Below are 19,594 nucleotides of genomic sequence, written 5' to 3'. Positions count from 1 at the left end.
ATTCCGATTAGGGTCAAAATCAGACTGTTACACCACCTTCAACCGAACTGTATGTAGAGAACCATTTTCTATTGGGACACATGTGGAAAGAACATCCCGAACCTAGGATCCACTTGGACGTGAGCTTGGAGTTATCACTCGTTGACACTAACAAGAAATCATCACCGGTTTCATCGGCCAAATTAGCACCAGCTACATCTTTCTCATTACTCTCAGCAGCTCTTTTATTTCGCAGTTTATAACAATCTGCTTTGACGTGACCTAACTTTTTACAATAGCGACACCTTTTGTCTCATTTCTTTGATTCTACTAAAACGGAAGCTTGCCTATCTGCCTTGTTATCCAAATGAAGCTCATTGTCGAGTTTGTCTCTACTCAACAAATGACCCTTCACATCTTCGAACGAGATTTTGTCTCTGCCATAAATCAGGGTCTCCCTGAAAGACTTGTATGAAGGGGGTAAAGAGCATAATAATAGCATAGCTTGATCTTCATCATCAATATGAACCTCAACGTTCTTTAAATCATTTAAAAGAGTAATGAATTGACTGATGTGATCTCTAAGAAGCTCACCTTCGTTCATGCGAAACGTAAATAGATGTTGTTTCAACACTAAACGGTTAGCCAAAGACTTAGTTGCATAAAGAGTTTCTAACCTTTTCCACAAGGCGGATGAGGTCTTCTCCATCAATACCTCCTGCAATACCGTATTCGCGAGGCACAACTGGATTGCAGTAACAGGCTTTTTCCCAGTAACAACCTTTTTCAAACCGGATTGAACTAGAATTGCCATCATTCAAACTTGCCACAGATTGAAATTTGTCTCACCATCGAACTTCTCAATTTCAAACCTTGTTGTTGACATATCTGAATGGGCTAATCTATGAAAATTAAACTAGCTCTTATACCACTTGTTAGGATCGTCCCGATTAAGCAACGAACAAGTAAAAATAGTAGAAGAAATTGAGAAGATGGACACACAAATTTAACGTGGAAAAACCCCTCCAAAGAGGATAAAAAACCACGGGCAAAGATAATTTTACTATAATGGCAAAAGAACAAAGAGTATAAAAGATGGAGATAACAACTAAACCCCGAAAACCCGAAAACAAAGAACCCTCAAAACATAAACACAAAATTCTCTGAATGTGTTATGAGTTCTAATCTAATGGGTGTGTTTACTAAGGTTGTAAAAGAGCCTATTTATAAGCTAAATTCATATGTCAAATAATAATAAAATAATCTAAACTAATCAGTGTTTGACTGAAACAAATAAACAAAGTTTAACTAAAAGATTATTTCTCAAATTTGACTAAAAATAGGAGTCATACTTAACAGTGACTAATCATTGAATCGATCAAAAAGCGATTCAACTGCTAAAACCTATATTGGACCAATAAAAATATTTTTTTTATATTTTCTTTTCAAAGGTGTGACCAACTTGATACTTGATTCAGTTAAACATAGTTCAATCCATTAAGTTCAACTTTTAACATTTATTATATATATTTGTATTCTTCATGTCTATTTTATGAACTATTTTTGGGAATTATAACTATCCCTTCCAACAATGTTGCCTTCAAGGTTTGAACATGTGTCTCTGTTGGTACGGAGGGATAAAAATAAACATATGAGAAATTAACAAAAGTTTTAAGATGTGTATCAGTGTCACTTTCTTTAAGGTTCTATCACCCACCTATATTATGGTATGCAAAACACATACTAACAAATAAACATCAATGATGCAATAAAGCCCAATGACTATCTACGTTTTGCACTGACGGAAACAGTCCACTAAGTAAAGCATAGCGAGGATATTAATGTTTGTAAAGAATTTCTACAGTAATTCTTTATAGAATAATCTAGAAATAAAAACAATGGTTGGAGAATAGGAAGAAACTTTGTTTTCTATGTTTTGGGTGTGTTATGCAAAAGAAATTTCGCTCCTATTTATAGGAGGTCTCATGTCTCTTCATATGGACATAATTACCCAAATAGATAGTCAATCTTTAGCAATAAACATAATTATTTAATAGATATTTACTTGAATAATTATAACTATTTATTAAAAACCAAGTGATATAACTTTTGGTTACTTATAATTTTTCATTTGCAACTACTGGAACACTATATATTTTAAAAATGTTCCAACAGTCTTCTCTTAAAATGTAATGTGTTTTACCATTACACCATCACTTATTGATATTGTCTTTATCATTTTCGTATGATTAAATAAAATTGACTTAATTTGGTTGATTTCCCTTAGTTTATTCGGAACTTTTACATAATGTATTGTCATGAGTTATAATTCGAATTTGATGGTTTGTAACAGAATGTTGAATTCAGAGGATTTTTTTTGCATTATTTTCAAAAAAAAAAGATTAAAGGATAAATTGGAGGGAAATATGAAAAGAAAACATTTTTAAAGAAAAGATTGGATATTATAATGGTTTCAAATGGATCAGTTAATCAAACAAATCGTATTAGGAACTGATCGAAATATCTATCTAGAGAGAGGCATCAAATTGATTGACTTACGAGTTAGCATCGATCAATTGAATCAATTTTTTTAAATTTTTATAATTTTTTAATAATTTATTTAATCGAATTAATTAAATAAGCGATTCATCTCACTTAAGGATTGGGTTAACAGATTAGCCTAATGACCTTAATTCACTTGGATCATAAGACAACTTCATCCACAATACAAGTTAATCTAAAACAAATTATTATTTTAGTAAATAAATAATATTTTATTTAAATTTAATTACAAAAATATGATTATAGATAAATATTTTTAATATCTTATCATTTTTTTAAAACGCTCACTTGAGCCAACACAAATGAATTTAAATAGAATTTTAAAAAATAGAGTTAGAACCCAATGGTAGAGAACTTGACTAAAGGTGGTGGCACCAGAGGAAATTTCCTAATTAAAGAGCTTTGCAGAAAAATTGCAACTAAAACTTGACTGAAAAGATAATCAAAATCAAGAGCCGGCAATGAAGAAAATGGCAAAGTTTTGGGTCCTCCGCATGTGTATTGACCAAACTTGATAATTTTAATTACTACGTCAAAAGAATTTGCAATATTACATAGATGTCCTTTTTCGTCAATAATAATGACATAGTCAAGTGTTGCATTTACACACTCCAAATCCAAATGGAAGCAAAATTTAGTATTCATTGGTATGAAACAATTTACTGGATATGTATGTCATCTCATTTAACAAGAAATTACAACAATTAAATGAAAAATATTACTAATTCCGTAATTAATATTAGTAAAATTTCTCATGAGTCTATTTAACTTTTCTCTAAAAAGTTAGAGAAAATTTTGGTTTAGATAAGTTGATTTATGATAGATGACTGCACCGTCAAAATTCTCAAGGTCTTGATATTGACTAATAAACTGCCTGTCAAAATCTAGTCATATTCCAAGGGCAGGTAACGAGGAAAACAACAAAGCAGACAATGAGCATAAAAATAATTAAAATATAACATAATTGTAGGAAATTGGATAATATTTTACATAATTCTAGTTTCAATATTGAACACCCAAATTAAAACTACTCATAAATGTAGCAAATAACACTACTAAAAATTAAAAAGAGATGGAAAATATATCAAGTGCAAATAAAACCAAGTCAAAATGTTTTCAAATTTTTTTTTATTTAATTAATCACACTCTTGTATTTTCTCCAATATATTATTTTTGTCCTATAAATAGATATTATTAAGTTAAGGCTCGAGGGATTGAAACTTAGTTATTTTTAGTTTCATTTTGTTCTTTATTTTATGGATTTTTAAACCCTCTTTTCTAGTCAAAAGTTTTGTCGAAGTTTGATTTAATAATTTGTGAGATTTATTTGCACTTTAAATATTCTTTGTTCTTTGGTATTCATGTATCTTCTATTTTAATTACACCTGCTTAGGTTGAATACTCAGTCGGTGTTTGATAGTTTAGTATGGTTGCCTTATCAATTAAAATAATTAAATCTATAATTGTTTAATCCATTCTAATGCTAGCGACAAACTGCATAACTTGTTTATGTTGTAATTTACGTTTATGTGGTGTGGATGTATGATCTAGCTTAAATAAACATTGTTGAGGTGAGTTTGATGGTTAAAATTAAATCTCTCATTCTTAATGTTGCCAGTAAGTTAAATCTTGAGTGTTGAGTTACAAGGTTATTTATCCATTAAGGAAGTAATTTCAAACAAGCAACCTCTTTGTTACCGAACAGGTAATGAGAGATTGGTTGCCCGATGCTGAGTCAATTACTAGAACTAATTTATCAAAGGCATTGAAATCATCATTGGGTCGATAATCGAATCTATGAATCAAATGGAGATTTTACCTTTGGCTAGAGTTTTTTGTTGTTGATTTTATTTTACTTCAAAAAAAACTATTTCATTGAAAAAAAATTATAATATATATTTTGAAAATTTACCTATAATAAATTTTAGAGAATAATAGCTCAATTTTTTTCACTAAAAGTCAAAATTATAAATTGAGTCACTATATATAGTTTAAAATACATTTTGGTCACTAAATTTTAAAAAGTTATAATATGGTCACTAATGTTATCAATATCTTACATTTGGATTACTAAGTTGTTAATTACTGTTGATGGTGTAATGGTAACTGACATGGCATATTATATCATCATTTCAGATGAAAATTTTAAGTCAAATTATACAGTTAAATTTCTATACTATTTTATTTGAAAAAATAAAATTAAAAAAAAATTAAATTCTCTCTAAAAGAAAATGTGTAGGGACTAGTTGTTCAAATTGATGCAAAGTTTTGTCTAAAATAACAATATAATGTGCCATATTAACTTATTGTTATAATGTTAATTAATGATAGTTAATAATTAAATGAGAAATATATTGTTTGTTATAGGTAGGTACAAATCAAGTTGAAGCTTACATTAATAGGTATGAAGCAATTGTTTGGATAATAAGGTGGTTTGATTTAACTATATATCTTCTAATCACACACAAAATACATAATTAAATTAATTAAATTAATTTTAAATAAATATATACACTCTTTGTATAACTTGTAATGCTTTTCTTTTAAATTAACAATCATACTTTTAACCAAACTTTTTTCTTTAATTTTATTCGCTGCTTTCTAATGTTTTTATTTTAATTGAATCTTTCCTATCGAGTTAGCAAAAATTGATTAATAATTCATAAACTGGATTTGTATTGGTTTCTACTATATGCTTCATTGTCCTAGGGTTTAACGAAAAATCATTATCTCTCCATCAAAAAATATGAATGACCATGCTAGGATTGAGTCATTCAACAAAAGTTTCATCATTTTGCTTCAAGGCGATACTCTTACAAAGAAATCAAGAAAATTACAAGTAAATTCAATGATTAATTAGGTCAAGGAGATTTCAGAAGCGTATATAAAAGAAAATTACCCGAAGGTACTTTTGTGGCAGTTAAATTCCTAAATGAAACCAAGGGAAATGGAGAGGATTTTATGAATGAAGTAGCTAGCATTAGCAGAATTTCCCATATTAATATAGTAACTTTATTTGGTTTTTGCTTTGAAAGATCAAAAAGAGTTTTGATTTATGAATTCATGCCGAAAGGATTATTGGAAAGGTTTATTTATAGTCATGGATCGGATAATCAAAATCGTCAATTGGAATGGATAACTCGACATCATTAGAGGACTCTAGTACTTGCATCAATGTTTGTAACACTAGGATCTCGCACTTTGACATAAAGCCTCACAATATCCTTTTAAATTAGATTTTTTGCCCAAAGATCTTCGATTTTGGCTTGTCTAAATTATGCAAAAGGAATAAGAGTATTGTATCAAGGATAGGTGCTAGAAGAACTGCTACATATATTGCTCCAAAAGTGTTTTTTCGAAATCCTGGAGGAGTTTCTCATAATTCAATGTCTATAGCTACAGAATGATAGTACTTGAAATGGTTGGAGCTAGAAAAAAATATTAATGTTTAAGCGTCCCGAACCAATGAAATATATTTCCCGTCATGAATTTATAATCATCTTGGTCAGTCTATGAACTTGAATATTAATGAAGAAATAACAGAAGAAGAAAAAGAAGAAGTATCAAAAAATTTGATTGCAATGAACCTTTGGCGCATTCAAACCAATCCATTAGAAAGGTCATCAATGACTAAAGTATTAGAAATGTTGTAAGGTAACCTTCAATCATTGGAACTTCCTCCACGGCCCACTTAAGATGTTACAAACATTTGTTAACTTGAATAATTTGTTCATGTTGAATCAATCATACGTAAATCTAACAAGTTATTTATAGTGATCGCATAACTTTTTTTAATATTTTTTTAAATATATCTTAAATGTTAATTGTGTAAACATAAATGTAACATAAATGATTAAACGTGTCAAAATTTTAAATATATATGTGTTTATTAATATTAACTTTGTGTTCATTAAATGTCTCATGTTTGGATATTTAATAGAGGGTAAAAGTATTATGGAGCTACCTATATTAAGAGTTGGGTTGTATTTTGTTTCTCTTATTCAAAAAATGGACAAACTAGTCCCTGTAAATTAGATTAAAAAGTAATTGGTCCTTCCTATTAAAAATTTTATTTATTTGTACAATTAAAAATTAGTATGGTTGATGGAATAATCAGACAATAGCATATGACATGTCACGTGTACCTCATGTTACAATTAATCTCGGATTCTATGTATCTAATAGTTATGCTACTATGAATTGCAATTAAGTTGGTTGAGACTTGGTTATTATATTATCATATTTTGATTTAATTAGGAGAAATTTAGCTAAGGAATGATAATCAGAAGTTATCTGATATGACTTTGTTTTATTCAGACATGAAATCAAGAAGTTCAAAAACAATTAATTGTGATGAAATTGTAGAAGTCTACTTCCATCCTGTTAACTTGATTTAAGAACTGCTTGATTAGGTTGAATTAAGCTCTTTTAGTCAATAAAAAATGAACTTGGTTCCCATGATAGTGGGATACTCGAATGAGACTCCACTAATGCCCAACCTGAATTCAAATATTTAGCATAAAGGTCTGGCTTACACCTGATCCATGTTATAGCATACTCCAATCATCTCCCTGCAGTTTCCATCTAATTCTCCATTTCAACTTTTTGTCTTCTTCCAATTTCCTGTACATATTTCCAGACTTGAAATATCACTATCATTTACTTTAATAAAATGGTTTCAACATAGACCAATGAAAGTTCCAAAATTCTATCTCTCTGATTGCAATTCACTGCAATACCCGCTTTGAACATCCTTTCATAAACTTACTCCACCCTGCATTTCTGTAACATCAACAACATGCCTCTCTTCTTCTTTCTTTTTGCAATACCTTTAGTTTCATACTTAGACATATATTTATATTGTACTTGTAACACTTTAAAAAAAAATTTATATCAAGTAACATTAATTCAACAAAAAATAATACATAAAAACCAAATAAAAACAAATAACAAATCTTTATGAGACTATTTTGGTGTTTTAATTTTTTAAAATAAAAATTTATCTAATTATTTATCTAACAAACTATGCATGTTGTTATTATTTCGGTGTTTTCCACTGCTCTATTATTTTACTTTCTCCAATTAATTGTTTATTTGACCCCATTCATACTCCATGAGCAGAATTGGCAGTAGCTATAATCATTGCCATATGCTTCCTTGGTTCATCAAAAAGTTCTGGGTTCCTATTGTGTTCTTACTTAAAACTTATATGTACCCTTAAATGGGTTAAGCTAGCCCAATTACTAAATTTTATTTAAATAGGATAAATATAAAATTATACATTATTTTTTATTTAATGTGTAATTTGATATTTGAACTTTGATTCGATACGATTATACACATGAAATTTTTAATTACAATTCAAGTGTATAAATGAAACTTTAATTTTAATTCAACTGTACACATTTGAAATAAATGAATACATCAATTTATTTTTATATTCAAATAAATATAATTATTTGTGTATGCAATATGTTAACTTATATTGATAATTGTGTTAGTACTTTTTGAAAATTGAATCAACTTGACATTTATGTATAAAATTATAAAATTTATAGATTTTCCCTTAGTGTAAATCCATTCACATCGGACGCTCAAGCTTCTCCCTTAAATGTGGATAATATTTTTTTGTCAAATTTAGGTGAATTCTTTTTATTATATATATTAGAAACTCTATCGCACATCTATACGTGTGGAAATAATATATTTAAAACACAAATATGTGTTTAAATTGTAAACAAAATTAAAATAAAATACATGAATACATCAAATTTATAAGAATATTAAATGGATACAATTATTTATCATAGTGTTGCCATCAATCCTAAGTAGATGTCGAGTTAATTCGTAATACTATCTCAAATCTCAATCAACAACATTATCAATATACACAACTGATAGAGGTAATAAAGTTTGCATAATAAATTTAAAATGTATAAATAATTAAAATAAAGTATTATTGAGTGGTAGTTTTAAATTTTTTTCCAATATAATTGGCATGGGTTCAAATCCCACCATATGTATATCTTTATTGTTTTTAAATTAAAACGATTAAAATACCCTCAAATAATATTATTTATTTTAAATACAAAAAGACATTTTCGTAATTTCTCTAATCGAGTTGGTGCTTGCCTGCCTGATTAGCCCATGACACCAATTCAGTCCAGAGTTTAAATAATAGTAAGTGTATATATATACAATTGATGGAGGCAATAAAGTATACATAATAAAATTAGAATATAAAAAAATAAAGAAAATAAAGTTTTAGTTGAGTTGTAAATTAAAATTTTTACTAATACAATTTGCATGTGTTCAAATCCTACCAAATACATAATTTTTTTGTTTGTTTTTTAAAGTAAAAATATTAAAATACCCTCAAAGAATATAACTTAATTTAATAATGAAAGGACATTTCTATAATTTTCCTAACCAAGTAGGTGCCCAGTTGACTTGTGATACTAACTCAGTCAAGAGTTTTAATTTTTAACGAAAACACTAACTAAAATATTCATTTTTAATGTTGTTGGCGTGACAACTCGCATGACAGTCCATGTACACATCATGCTGACATAGCGCCATTTATCTTATATGTCACACCAACAAATAATTCAAAAATTATAAAATTTAAAAATGTAAAAATTCAAAAAAAAAATTAGCATGAAGTACATGTGAACTGTCATACAAGCTGCTGTGCTTAAAAATTTAACATTTTAGTTAATATTTTCACTAAAAAAACATTATTTCAGCTTTTTTTCAAAAGGTTAATGATGAAATTTGATTTTATTTTTTTAAAGTTTAGGATCAAATTTAGCTAAAAGAAAGAAATAAAAGTCAAATTGATAAAAGATATAAAGATTAAGGATTAAATTTGATATTATGGATAATTTAAAAGTGAATTGGAAAGAGGATGAGTGATTATTGGTGAACAAATAACGTTGAATCCGGAGAATTTCTTTGTATAACTTTGAGGAAAGATTAAAGTATGATATGATTTGGAAACAGGATTTATGATACTAACAAATATAATAACTTTATGTCTCACTTTGTGGCTTCATTTTCAACACTCTTTAAAATATCAATACCAAAAATATATGCAAATAATTGATAAAATTGAAATAAAATAAAAAAAGTTTAAAGTATCAGTGGAAATTTCTTATAGCTTTGAGTTACTCAAGCTTATATTCTCGCTTCTACTTTGTCTATTCTCGCTTACACGGGTGCTTCCCCTTAAGGTGGAATGTTCCTCTACCGATGTATTTTTACATCCCACAACTTCGGCATATCACTTAGTCTCGTTCATCATTTGCTTAATTTTATTCATCGGAAATAAAAGAAAAAGAAAGAAATAATCTACATAACTCTGTAAAAGTTTGGAAATAGAAAAAAATTATTTTGAATATAAAGAATTCAATTTATGTTTAGATTTGATTAAGAATATGATTTTTTATATTGATTAGTTAGATCCAATTTAAGTTTCAAAATTAGGTTTTGTTTTTGTGAAATTAATCGATGTGGAGAAGTTAATTTACCCTATTAATCTTCATTCATGTATATAACAGGATTGACGGTTGGTGCAACCGTTGTTGCTATTGTATCACTAAGCTTCATTGTCTTGAGGTTCAAAACAAAATTATTGTCAAATCATTCCCAAGGAGACAAAGCAACAATTGAGGCATTTATGAAAATATTTGGTACATTTGCACCAAAGCCATATTCTTACAGAGAAATCAAGAAAATGACAAATAAATTTCTTGATAATTTAGGTCAAAGAAAGTATATAGAGGAAAAATGTCTGAACACCGTTTCGTCACGGTTAAACTCCTAAATGATTTTAGGGAAATGGAGAAGATTTTATGAATGAAATAGCTACTATTAGTAGAACTTCTCACGTTAATATAGTGACTTTACTTGGTTTTTGTTTCGAGAAATCGAAGAGAACTTTGATTTATGAATTCATGCCTCATGAATCTTTGGACAAGTTCATTTATAGTCAAGGATCAAATAATCAAAGTCGTCAATTGGAGTGGAAAACTTTGTACGGCATTGCACTTGGGATTGCTAGAGGGCTCGAATACTTGCATCAACGTTGCAACACAAGGATCTTGCACTTCGACATAAAACCCCACAATATCCTTTTAGACAAGAACTTTTGTCCTAAAATATCTGATTTCGGTTTGTCTAAATTATGTGAAAGAAAAGAGAGTATAATTTCCATGGCTTGTGCAAGAGGAACAATCGGATATATTGCTCCAAAAGTGTTTTGTCGAAACTTTGGCGGAGTTTTTTATAAATCAGATGTCTACTGCTATGAAATGATGGTCCTTGAAATGGTGGGAGGAAGAAAAAATATTGATGTTGGAGTGTCTCAAACCAGTGAAGTGTATTTTCCATCATGGATTTATGAGCATCTTGATCAATCTATAAACTTGAATCTCAAAGGGGTAATAGTTGAAGAGGAAGAAGAAATAACAAGGAAGTTGATTATAGTGAGCCTTTGGTGCATTCAATGTGACCCATCTGATTAACCTTCAATGACTAAAGTGCTAGAAATGTTGCACGGAAGCCTTCAATCATTGGTAATTCCACCTAAACCTTTTATATCTTCTCCTTTACGATCCCCTAAAATCAAGGAATAAAAAGAGACTTAGACTAGATTGGTTGAATAAAAATCTAGTGATTAGTCTGATAGATATAGAAAAGTGAATAAACATTGAATCAGTCAAAAAGCGATTCAACTGCATGAACTCATATTGGACCAATAAAAATCGCTTTTTTATATATATATATTTTTTCAAAGGTGCAACTAATTCGATCTTTGATTTTGTTCAACATAGTTCAATCTAGAGGTGTTCAAATTTCGATTAAAATTGAATTAACAGACCAAACTGATCTAATTTGGTTAATCGGTTGGTTAACCGATCTAATTCGGTCGGAGGTCGATTAATGATTTTTTGGAAGTTCGGTTGTTGGTTAATTCGGTTCGAAATCGGGTAATTTACTGAATTAATAATTAATAATGCAAATTATATGTAGTTTTAATTCGGATAATTTGGTCAAATGAACACTATCAATTTATTTTTTGATATATTTTATACTTGTTTTAATAAAAAATATATATAAATTTAAGTTAATTCGGTTAATCGATTGAATCAACCAAAATATTTCAATTCGGTTAATTTTTTAAAAAAATTTGGTTTCGGTTAATAGTTAAAGGATTAAAAAATACGGTTAATTCGATTAATACTAGTTCGGTTTGGTTAACCATTTGAACACCCCTAATTCAATCCATTAAGTTTAGCTTTAAACATTTATTATGTACTTTTTTATATTCTTCATGTCCGTTTTATAAACTATGTTTGAGATTTATAACTATCCCTCTCAACAATGTTATTTCCAAAGTGTACCATAACAACCATGATAACATTTATTATATACTTTGTTGGCTTATCATCTTCCTATGATTAAAAAAATTGACTTAATTTGGTTAATTGCCAATGCCCTGTCATGAGTTATAACTTGGATTTGATGGTTTATAACATAATGTTGAATTCAGAGGATTTTTTTGCATTACTTTCAAAAAGATTAAAGGATTAATTGGAGGGAAACATGAAAAACATTTTTAATGAAAGGAGAGGAAATTATAATTGTTTGAATCTAATTAATTAATTCGTCAACATGAAACAATTGAACTAATTTTTTTTATATTTTTTTATAAATTATTTAATTGAATTGATCAAATAGTAACCCGACCAATTAATTATTAATTTAGTTTTAAAAACTTAGAACATAATAAATTTTTAAATGATATTTGGGTTAACAGTTATCATAAGAAAATTTCATTCACAATACAAGTTCATCTAAAGCAAATTATTATTTTAATAAATAAATAATATTATAAAAATATATTCATAGGTATTTTTAATGTCTTATTCTTTTTTAAAATATTAAATTTGAGCTGACTCGAGCCAACGCAAATGAAATTAACTAGAATTTTCAAAAATCGAGTTACAACCCAGTGGTGGACCTGATAACTCCAGAGGAAATTTCCTAATTTAAGAGCTGAGCAGAAAAAATTGCAACTTAAACTTGACTAAAAAGATATAATCAAAATTTAGTCATAATCCAAGAGCCGGCGATGAAGAAAATGGCTAAGTTTTGGGTCCTCGGCATTGTGTATTGACCAAACTTGATAATTTGAGTTACCACTCAAATATAATATCAAAAAATAATTAAAATATGATAGGATACTTTAAGAGCATGACTATAATATGTGAAAATATACATACAATATGAGTGTGAGTATGCGACTTCCCAAATCTAGCCTCCAACTAAAACTAGAGACTGAAACTTCGACTAACTGCTAAGGCTTGGAGTATTATTCCCAGTTATGGTTAGAAATATACAGAGCAAGAATGTGCAACAAAGACTAATAATAAATCATAAATATGGGAATTTTCTTCATATCAACAAATTCATACACCCATTTCTAGTAGGACCATAGCCGAAATGTTTGAGGTCTGTACCTGCAATTGTTTGTTAAACTCCGTGTTTTGTTGTTTTCCTTGCTCACTATTTGATGCCACTGAATGTTGACGTTGTACTCTTGCACTAAAGGCATCCCAAATTAGACATGTTTCAAAACTTTTGAAATAGTTTGCTGCAAATGATACCGTCATGACGACTTAGTGGCTTCCATCAAGGGGGCTTATGTGCTAGAGAACCTGAAAATCAGAAAAGGCCGAATACAGTCCTCTCAAGCATGGCATTATAACACAAACTATGCAATTCAAAACCTGCAAATCTACACATGCTCGTCCATAACAGTTATAGTTGAACCAAAGGATAACTTGGTGACATTAACCCAGTAAGAAAAACCTATTGGTTGGGTGACCTTCAAGGATACATGACTGATATTCAGGGCTCAAGAACTCCTGCCATGGATTCAGGATAATGTTGTAGGTCATCATCACAGTAGCATTCAGCACGGTTTTTCATGTGTAGCAACTAGCATCCCAAGCTTAAACTGTCTGAATCATACTTGCAGAAGTAATAAGCTATCTCATTTAAGTTTCCCCACATTGCAGTCAAAAGCTTGGATAACTTGCCATACAGTTCTGACATCAATGCACAAAGGGACGCTCATTCTTTTGGCTCGTGCAACTGCCTCATCTAGAATTCACTCCTTATTTTTGCCTGTATACATGGTAAACTTGAATCAAAACCCTAGCAATAGAAAGTTCCATGATTTCAAGATTTTCAGTTTGCAAGATACCATGAGCCACAGTCATATAATATGATGATTGACTAAAGAGGGAACTTCCAGGAGATCTCATGATCCATAGAACATAAGTCAGTGGCTTATCACCCTTGTGGACTAGCAACTCCTTGTTCCTCCAACTTGGCCTAAAGTTTCAATAAATCAGTTAGTCTAATAGGAAAACATATATAAGCTTTGCTTTAATGGAGTCTAGAGAGTATCACAAACTATTTTAAGAAAACATAGGCATATGACTGGTGAGAATAAAATTTGTTTGGAAGCCAGAGTTTAGCTAGGTTGGTTCATGCAGTTATCATTTACAGGTGCATCAAGCAGGTTTGGATTCAAATCGTGACATTTCTATCCCTTCCCTTACCCCCACTCTACGGCCTCCTTTATAGTTTATACCAAAAGAAAGGAACAAATATTATTTTCTTACCAGTTTGAGTTTCAAATCTAAGATTGCCTGTCGTCGCTGATATGCAAAAAACTTCAATGACTGTTAACCAAGAACACCGAAAAGAAATCATGGTTAAGCCTAGAAATATACAACAGAATAAAGTGGAAATTTTCAACAAAAGGGTAAGAACAGAAAAGTTGTGATTAGCAAGCAAAAACAAAGAGCTTACTCCGATTCTCTGTAATTCAATAGACCTTTGTAATGCTTCCCTCTTAGTTAGGAGATGATCAGTCATTAGCTTCGAAGGGCGTCGATAGTTTTTTCCTCGGTAGATGATTATGGCATGACCTTCTTTTAGCTTCTCCACTGAAACCAAAATCCCACCACTCTCCGCTACAAGCATTTTTGCAGTATAGATAACTCGTAGGAACGCTCTCTGCATTGTGATTACCTTGACAACTTCTCTGTGCTTCCAGTGTTGATGTACTCCTTCTATGACGCCATTAAAGACCCCACGCCTACCTGAACCATATTAAAACAAAAACAAAACAGAGATATTTAGATCCAGCCAAGGATGCTGAAGGAAAACCAGCAGAAAAGCTATCTAAAATTTGAAAAACCAAGGATCTGCAAGATAAAGGATTGATTGGGAACTAGGAGAGCTTCACAGTCTTTCCCTCACCAAGCAATAAGCAACTACTTAGCTTCAGTCCGATCTTCCGCAAGCATTCTCTCTCCTCTTCAGTAATGGTTTCGAGATCCAAATCTGGCTCAGCAGTTTGCCATGAAGAATTCAACTTTGCTAGCTTTGTAGCTGACTTCTCTATCTTTCCATTGAGCTGCAGAGAGAGAATTAAGATTGTGTCAACAAACGGCAGTCCAAAGGATATAATATGATCATACGCAGGAAATGATGCGTTTGAAACGATATGATGTTGGCCAACACCAATGCTAAACAAATGGTTTTGCGAAGGGATATTTGAAGGGAAATCCCTCCAAATACATGGAAATCTACCAAAATTTGAACATACCTTCGTCAGACTAACACCCGATTCTAACATGGGTTTAAAAACAGAAATATAATTGGAAAGGGATCTTACAATTGCAAGTTTGCGTTCTTGGTTTCTCAATTCCCTCTCTAAGTTTTCCTTTTGAGCTTCTATTTGAATTTCGAGTTCATTATTTTCTTTTTCCAGGACTCCATATTTGGTCTGAATATCCTGAAATTCTGCTAAAGTTCCTACAGTGCTAGTCTTCGCCAAAGGTTCATTAGCAACCTGAAAGGTTTCAGCTACTTTGACTCGAGCATCTTCTTCAATAAGTTGGCATCTCCTGAGTGCCATTTCTCTCTCCATTACAGAATTAGCAACACCTTGAGGAAGGAAGTCCTTCCCCCGGTAGAATATTATAAGGAACTTATTCCTTAGTAACAAAACTCCCCCCGTGAGATCCTGCAGAGTCAAGACTTATTAGTCATAGTAAATATACAGTTGTTGATAATCATAAACGCGCATGCATGTCATGCGGAAAAACGTATACAGAATTCCAGGCTTGGTAGGCTACGCAGTGATCCTTCTGAACTAAGTTAGTCGGACTAGAGTATGAGCAAGGTTGAAGCCGGAAATATTGATTTGGGAGCTGGACCAACTTCGAACAAGGTCTTTTCAAATTCCGAATAGTTTGACCCAACCCAAATTAATATTTAGAAAACAGAAAAATAAATTAAATACTCAATTTGGATTACATACCATAATTATTTAACTTCTTTATTTTTTTACCTTTTTAACTATAGAATAAAAAAGGCTTAACACAATTATTAGTAAAAATGTATTCATTTAATTGATTGAAAAGATTAATAGAGAGAATCAAGCTAATAATAATGAATGGATTTAACATAAAAGTGTTACCAAATTAGTTATATCAAACAAATTCTACAAATGAAATCAATTATTTTTTCAAAAAAAAAAGATAATTTTACTTTGTTTTAAAATGATAATGTAAAATATTTCAAATTACTTAAATTTAAGGGGAGCAAACATAATTTTTCCTTTTTTTACTTAATAGTATTTAGAATACTTAGAAATTTTGAAAGGGGGAAAGGTACCTGCCTGCCCCAGGTAGGAGTGACAGATGATTATATTCTAACACAGGTATGGTCTGATTATTAAGTTTTTCCATGTATTTGGAGGGCCTTGAAGGTCATATCCTTATATCTATGTGTTGGACACATGCGTAGAACATGGATACTTCAAGATAATTTTTTCCTTAAATCGAGTTAAGTGTAATGCTAACAACGAGGTGTCTCATGCTGTTCCCTTAGTTTAGACATTTATACAAGCCTGATACAACTTAGATATGTCATATATGATGCTTCTTGACAAAATAAAAACAGAACTACCCTATGTTTCTCCGACTCTTCATTTGTTTTGAAGTACCCATGTTTAACACCCATGCCTAGTACATATTCAAACATGAGGATAAAGATACGATTCTCCAAGAACCCTCCAAATAAATAGAAAAACTTGGAAATTTTTTAACATGCCCATGTCAGACACACATGTATCAGACACTCGCATCCAAGTCCGAGAAACCTAGGATCTGCCCATGGTTATAAACAGAGCAAATTTCAGCGCAATGTGTTCATAACAACTTAAAAGAATTACAGGCTTACCTTGAGCTCATTAGCCATTTGCTCATTGTCAGTATTTTGTGCCCCCCACTTTATAGCAATCTTTGCTATGAGACTCTTTTCCCATAATTTCAAGATAGCATTAGCCAAGCCTTGAAGGTTCCTATTCCTCCCTGCAGCAAGAAGAATAAACCGGTATCAAGAATTCTGAAAATTGCAAACACAAGTGGAACACAAAGCGACTAAGCATACCCCAGTATATGTTTTGTTATGCAAGATTTAGAACATCAAATTCTTCATGTTAATACTAATGTTGAATGCAGATTTACCCTTGAAATAATTTCTCAATAATTAACAAGCACATTTTTCAGTTAGACTAGAATAGATTACCTCCCTGTCCCTTAGTTACTTAAAATGGTAAGGATACTACATGCATATGCCACAAGCCTAAAGTACTGCACGTATGCCATGCAAATGTGTGTGTAAGTTCTAGCCGATAAGTTTATAATAGGTAAGGTGGTACCAAGAGCAAAGTGAAAAGGTAAAGGATGAGCGAGCTTCCTCAAATTCGTCAACTCCTCATCTGTCAATTTTGGTCTAGTTTTAGGAGGAGAAAGTCTTGCTGGAGGCCTAAAGCCAGGAACCACTTCTGGAAGCAAGTCAGCATCAACTGGTAATGGCTTTCGCATCCACCAGTCAATAAAGCGAGGTCCTAAACCATCCAATAATCTATCAGTTTCCCTCTCATACAGTGATCCAACTACTGGTTGGTTATTCTCATCTCTGTCTTCTCCATTCAAACTTCTCCCCCAAGTACTTGCATTAGATTTTTCTTGAGACATAGTAGTATTATTGTCTGAGACCAAGTTATTGAATACTCTTCGACCATTTGAAGTCAGCCAGTGGTTCTGTCCTCTATAAACAACAAGAACATCTTTCTTGCACCATACAACCAAGCCCCCAGTCTTCATCTGTCATGTAACGATATAACAGTCAGAAATTTCGACAAAGTTAAATCCTGAATGTGTTGATGTTCTAGACCTAACAAACAATAATGTTAAATGAATATTTATAATCTTTAACAACAACATCAAAAACAATATAATTTGTATACGAACAGAATAGCATGGAACCTTTCATCACACATTCCAAATATTATGAAATTGAATTCTATAGTTTAATAATTAGAAGGCCAAATATGAGAGTTCTTAAACGAATTCTACCCTGAAATCATTTGTCTGCATAAATTTATTCATAAAAATACAAAAACATGATTAACAATAAACATCCTTGAAACTTCTTATATAAAATGCAAAAGGAAATTAGCAGAAAAACAAACCTCAACAATTTCACTTGCTCTATCCATATTTCTACACAAAGGAACACCAAATTTAAGCATAACAAGCTCATTGTTCCTCCAAACCAACCTTATCTCATCAACAACAGCCTGAGTTACACCAGCTTTCATCACCTTAACCCATTTCCTCATCCTCATAGCCTTTTTTCTCAGTCTCTCAAGCAAATCGTTATCAAGAATAATCTCAGCCTGTGTCAAAACTTTCTCCTTTTTCATCCTCCTAAACACAACTTTCTCTTCTTCTCTCACCCACGGCATTTTCCTATCAAATTTTTTCACTTCCCCATCACTTCCAATTTCCTCCAACCAATTCCCGATCTCAAATTCTTCAAATTTCCCAATCTGGTTATCGTCTAAAACTCCATTCCCTTGTAGCTTTTCCACGTCTCTGATGATCTTTTTCATCACTTTCTTCCCTCTCACCCCGCTTTCCTTTCCAAACAATGCATTTTCAGGTGCCTTTGAATTGTTGTTTGAGCTCCTTTTAGTAGTGGGTTTTGAAGCATTTAGCACTTCATCGGGTTGGAGAAGGAGAGGACCCTTCATCCATGGAGGTGTAGGCATCTTAATGGGGCCATTCCTGTGGGTTTTTGAGACTGAGAATTTGGAATTTTTGTTGAAAGAGTGATTTCCTTTCTGGGTTTTGGAAGGGTTTTGGGTTGAGTTGAAGGAAGAAGAGAAAGGAATGGGAGATTTTAAGAGAGTGGTGAACATGAGTGGTGGATGGTGATTCAATAACAAGTTAGCAGAACTTGGACAGCTCTGTATTTTGGTTCATTGGTTCTGTTTTTTTATATCTTTAGAATTTCAATATATAAAAAAAAAAGTTAAACTACACTTAAAAAGTTCACTAAATTATTACTAAACTATTTAAATGTTATTATTTAAGTGACTGGGCTATTAAAATTATTATTGTATGGCTTAGACCAACTGATAACTCTCTTTTCCCTTCTCTTCTACAGTTTCCCCCTCTCTACTACAGGTCATTTTTTTATATAAAACAACTTTCATGAATATGTGAACCAAAATTCATATAGTCGTTTTCTTCGATCTCTAATATTAATCATCAAATTGACTTGAATTTATGGTATGTTCTTTAACTTACCAATGGGGATTGATCCGCCGTACCAATCATCAAGTTGCCGCTTGGAACTCAATAATCAAGACTTAAAAAAACAAACCTTAACAGCTTAATGACTTAAATGAAAATTTTCAAATGGTTCAATTACTATTTTATAACTTTTTGAAATTGAGTGACCAAAACATAAATTTCCTAACAGTTTAGTAATATTAAGTGTAATTTACCTAATAAAAAAAGCTTCAACTTGAGGCTGCTATATTTATTAAAAGGTTATATCCATATTTATCTGAATTTGTTAATTTATACTTATTTGATAATTGTTTTGTTGG

General features: G+C 31.0%; 1 protein-coding gene and 1 pseudogene across 4 annotated transcripts; one reads left to right on the top strand and one right to left on the bottom strand.

Moving 5' to 3' along the window:
- The first annotated feature begins 10,087 nt into the window (after positions 1-10,087).
- LOC107917487 (PR5-like receptor kinase) lies at positions 10,088-11,177 on the top strand (annotated as a pseudogene).
- Positions 11,178-12,786: 1,609 nt separating this feature from the next.
- Positions 12,787-18,970, bottom strand: LOC107916688 (chloroplastic group IIA intron splicing facilitator CRS1, chloroplastic). Of its 4 annotated transcripts, none has more exons than XR_001689562.2 (10): positions 18,167-18,970; positions 17,351-17,798; positions 16,870-17,000; positions 15,299-15,649; positions 14,881-15,037; positions 14,428-14,720; positions 14,238-14,297; positions 13,814-13,944; positions 13,417-13,734; positions 12,787-13,262 (listed from the first exon to the last, which is right to left on the bottom strand). XR_001689562.2 is itself a non-coding variant. In XM_016846026.2 (8 exons), exons 1-8 carry the CDS (start codon positions 18,896-18,898, stop codon positions 13,903-13,905), a joined length of 2,214 nt encoding a protein of 737 aa, XP_016701515.2. In that variant the 5' UTR covers positions 18,899-18,970; the 3' UTR covers positions 13,813-13,902. The 4 variants fall into 4 exon arrangements, 1 of the variants encoding a protein (XP_016701515.2); XR_001689563.2 differs by having other exon boundaries at positions 13,433-13,734; XR_001689561.2 differs by having other exon boundaries at positions 12,787-13,734.
- Between the last annotated feature and the right edge of the window lie 624 nt (positions 18,971-19,594).

This window comes from Gossypium hirsutum, chromosome D11 (assembly GCF_007990345.1).
Source record: "Gossypium hirsutum isolate 1008001.06 chromosome D11, Gossypium_hirsutum_v2.1, whole genome shotgun sequence".
In the NCBI taxonomy this organism is placed as follows: Eukaryota; Viridiplantae; Streptophyta; class Magnoliopsida; order Malvales; family Malvaceae; genus Gossypium; species Gossypium hirsutum.
Note: the sequence above shows the minus strand (reverse complement) of the source record. Positions and strands in the feature narration are given on the sequence as shown.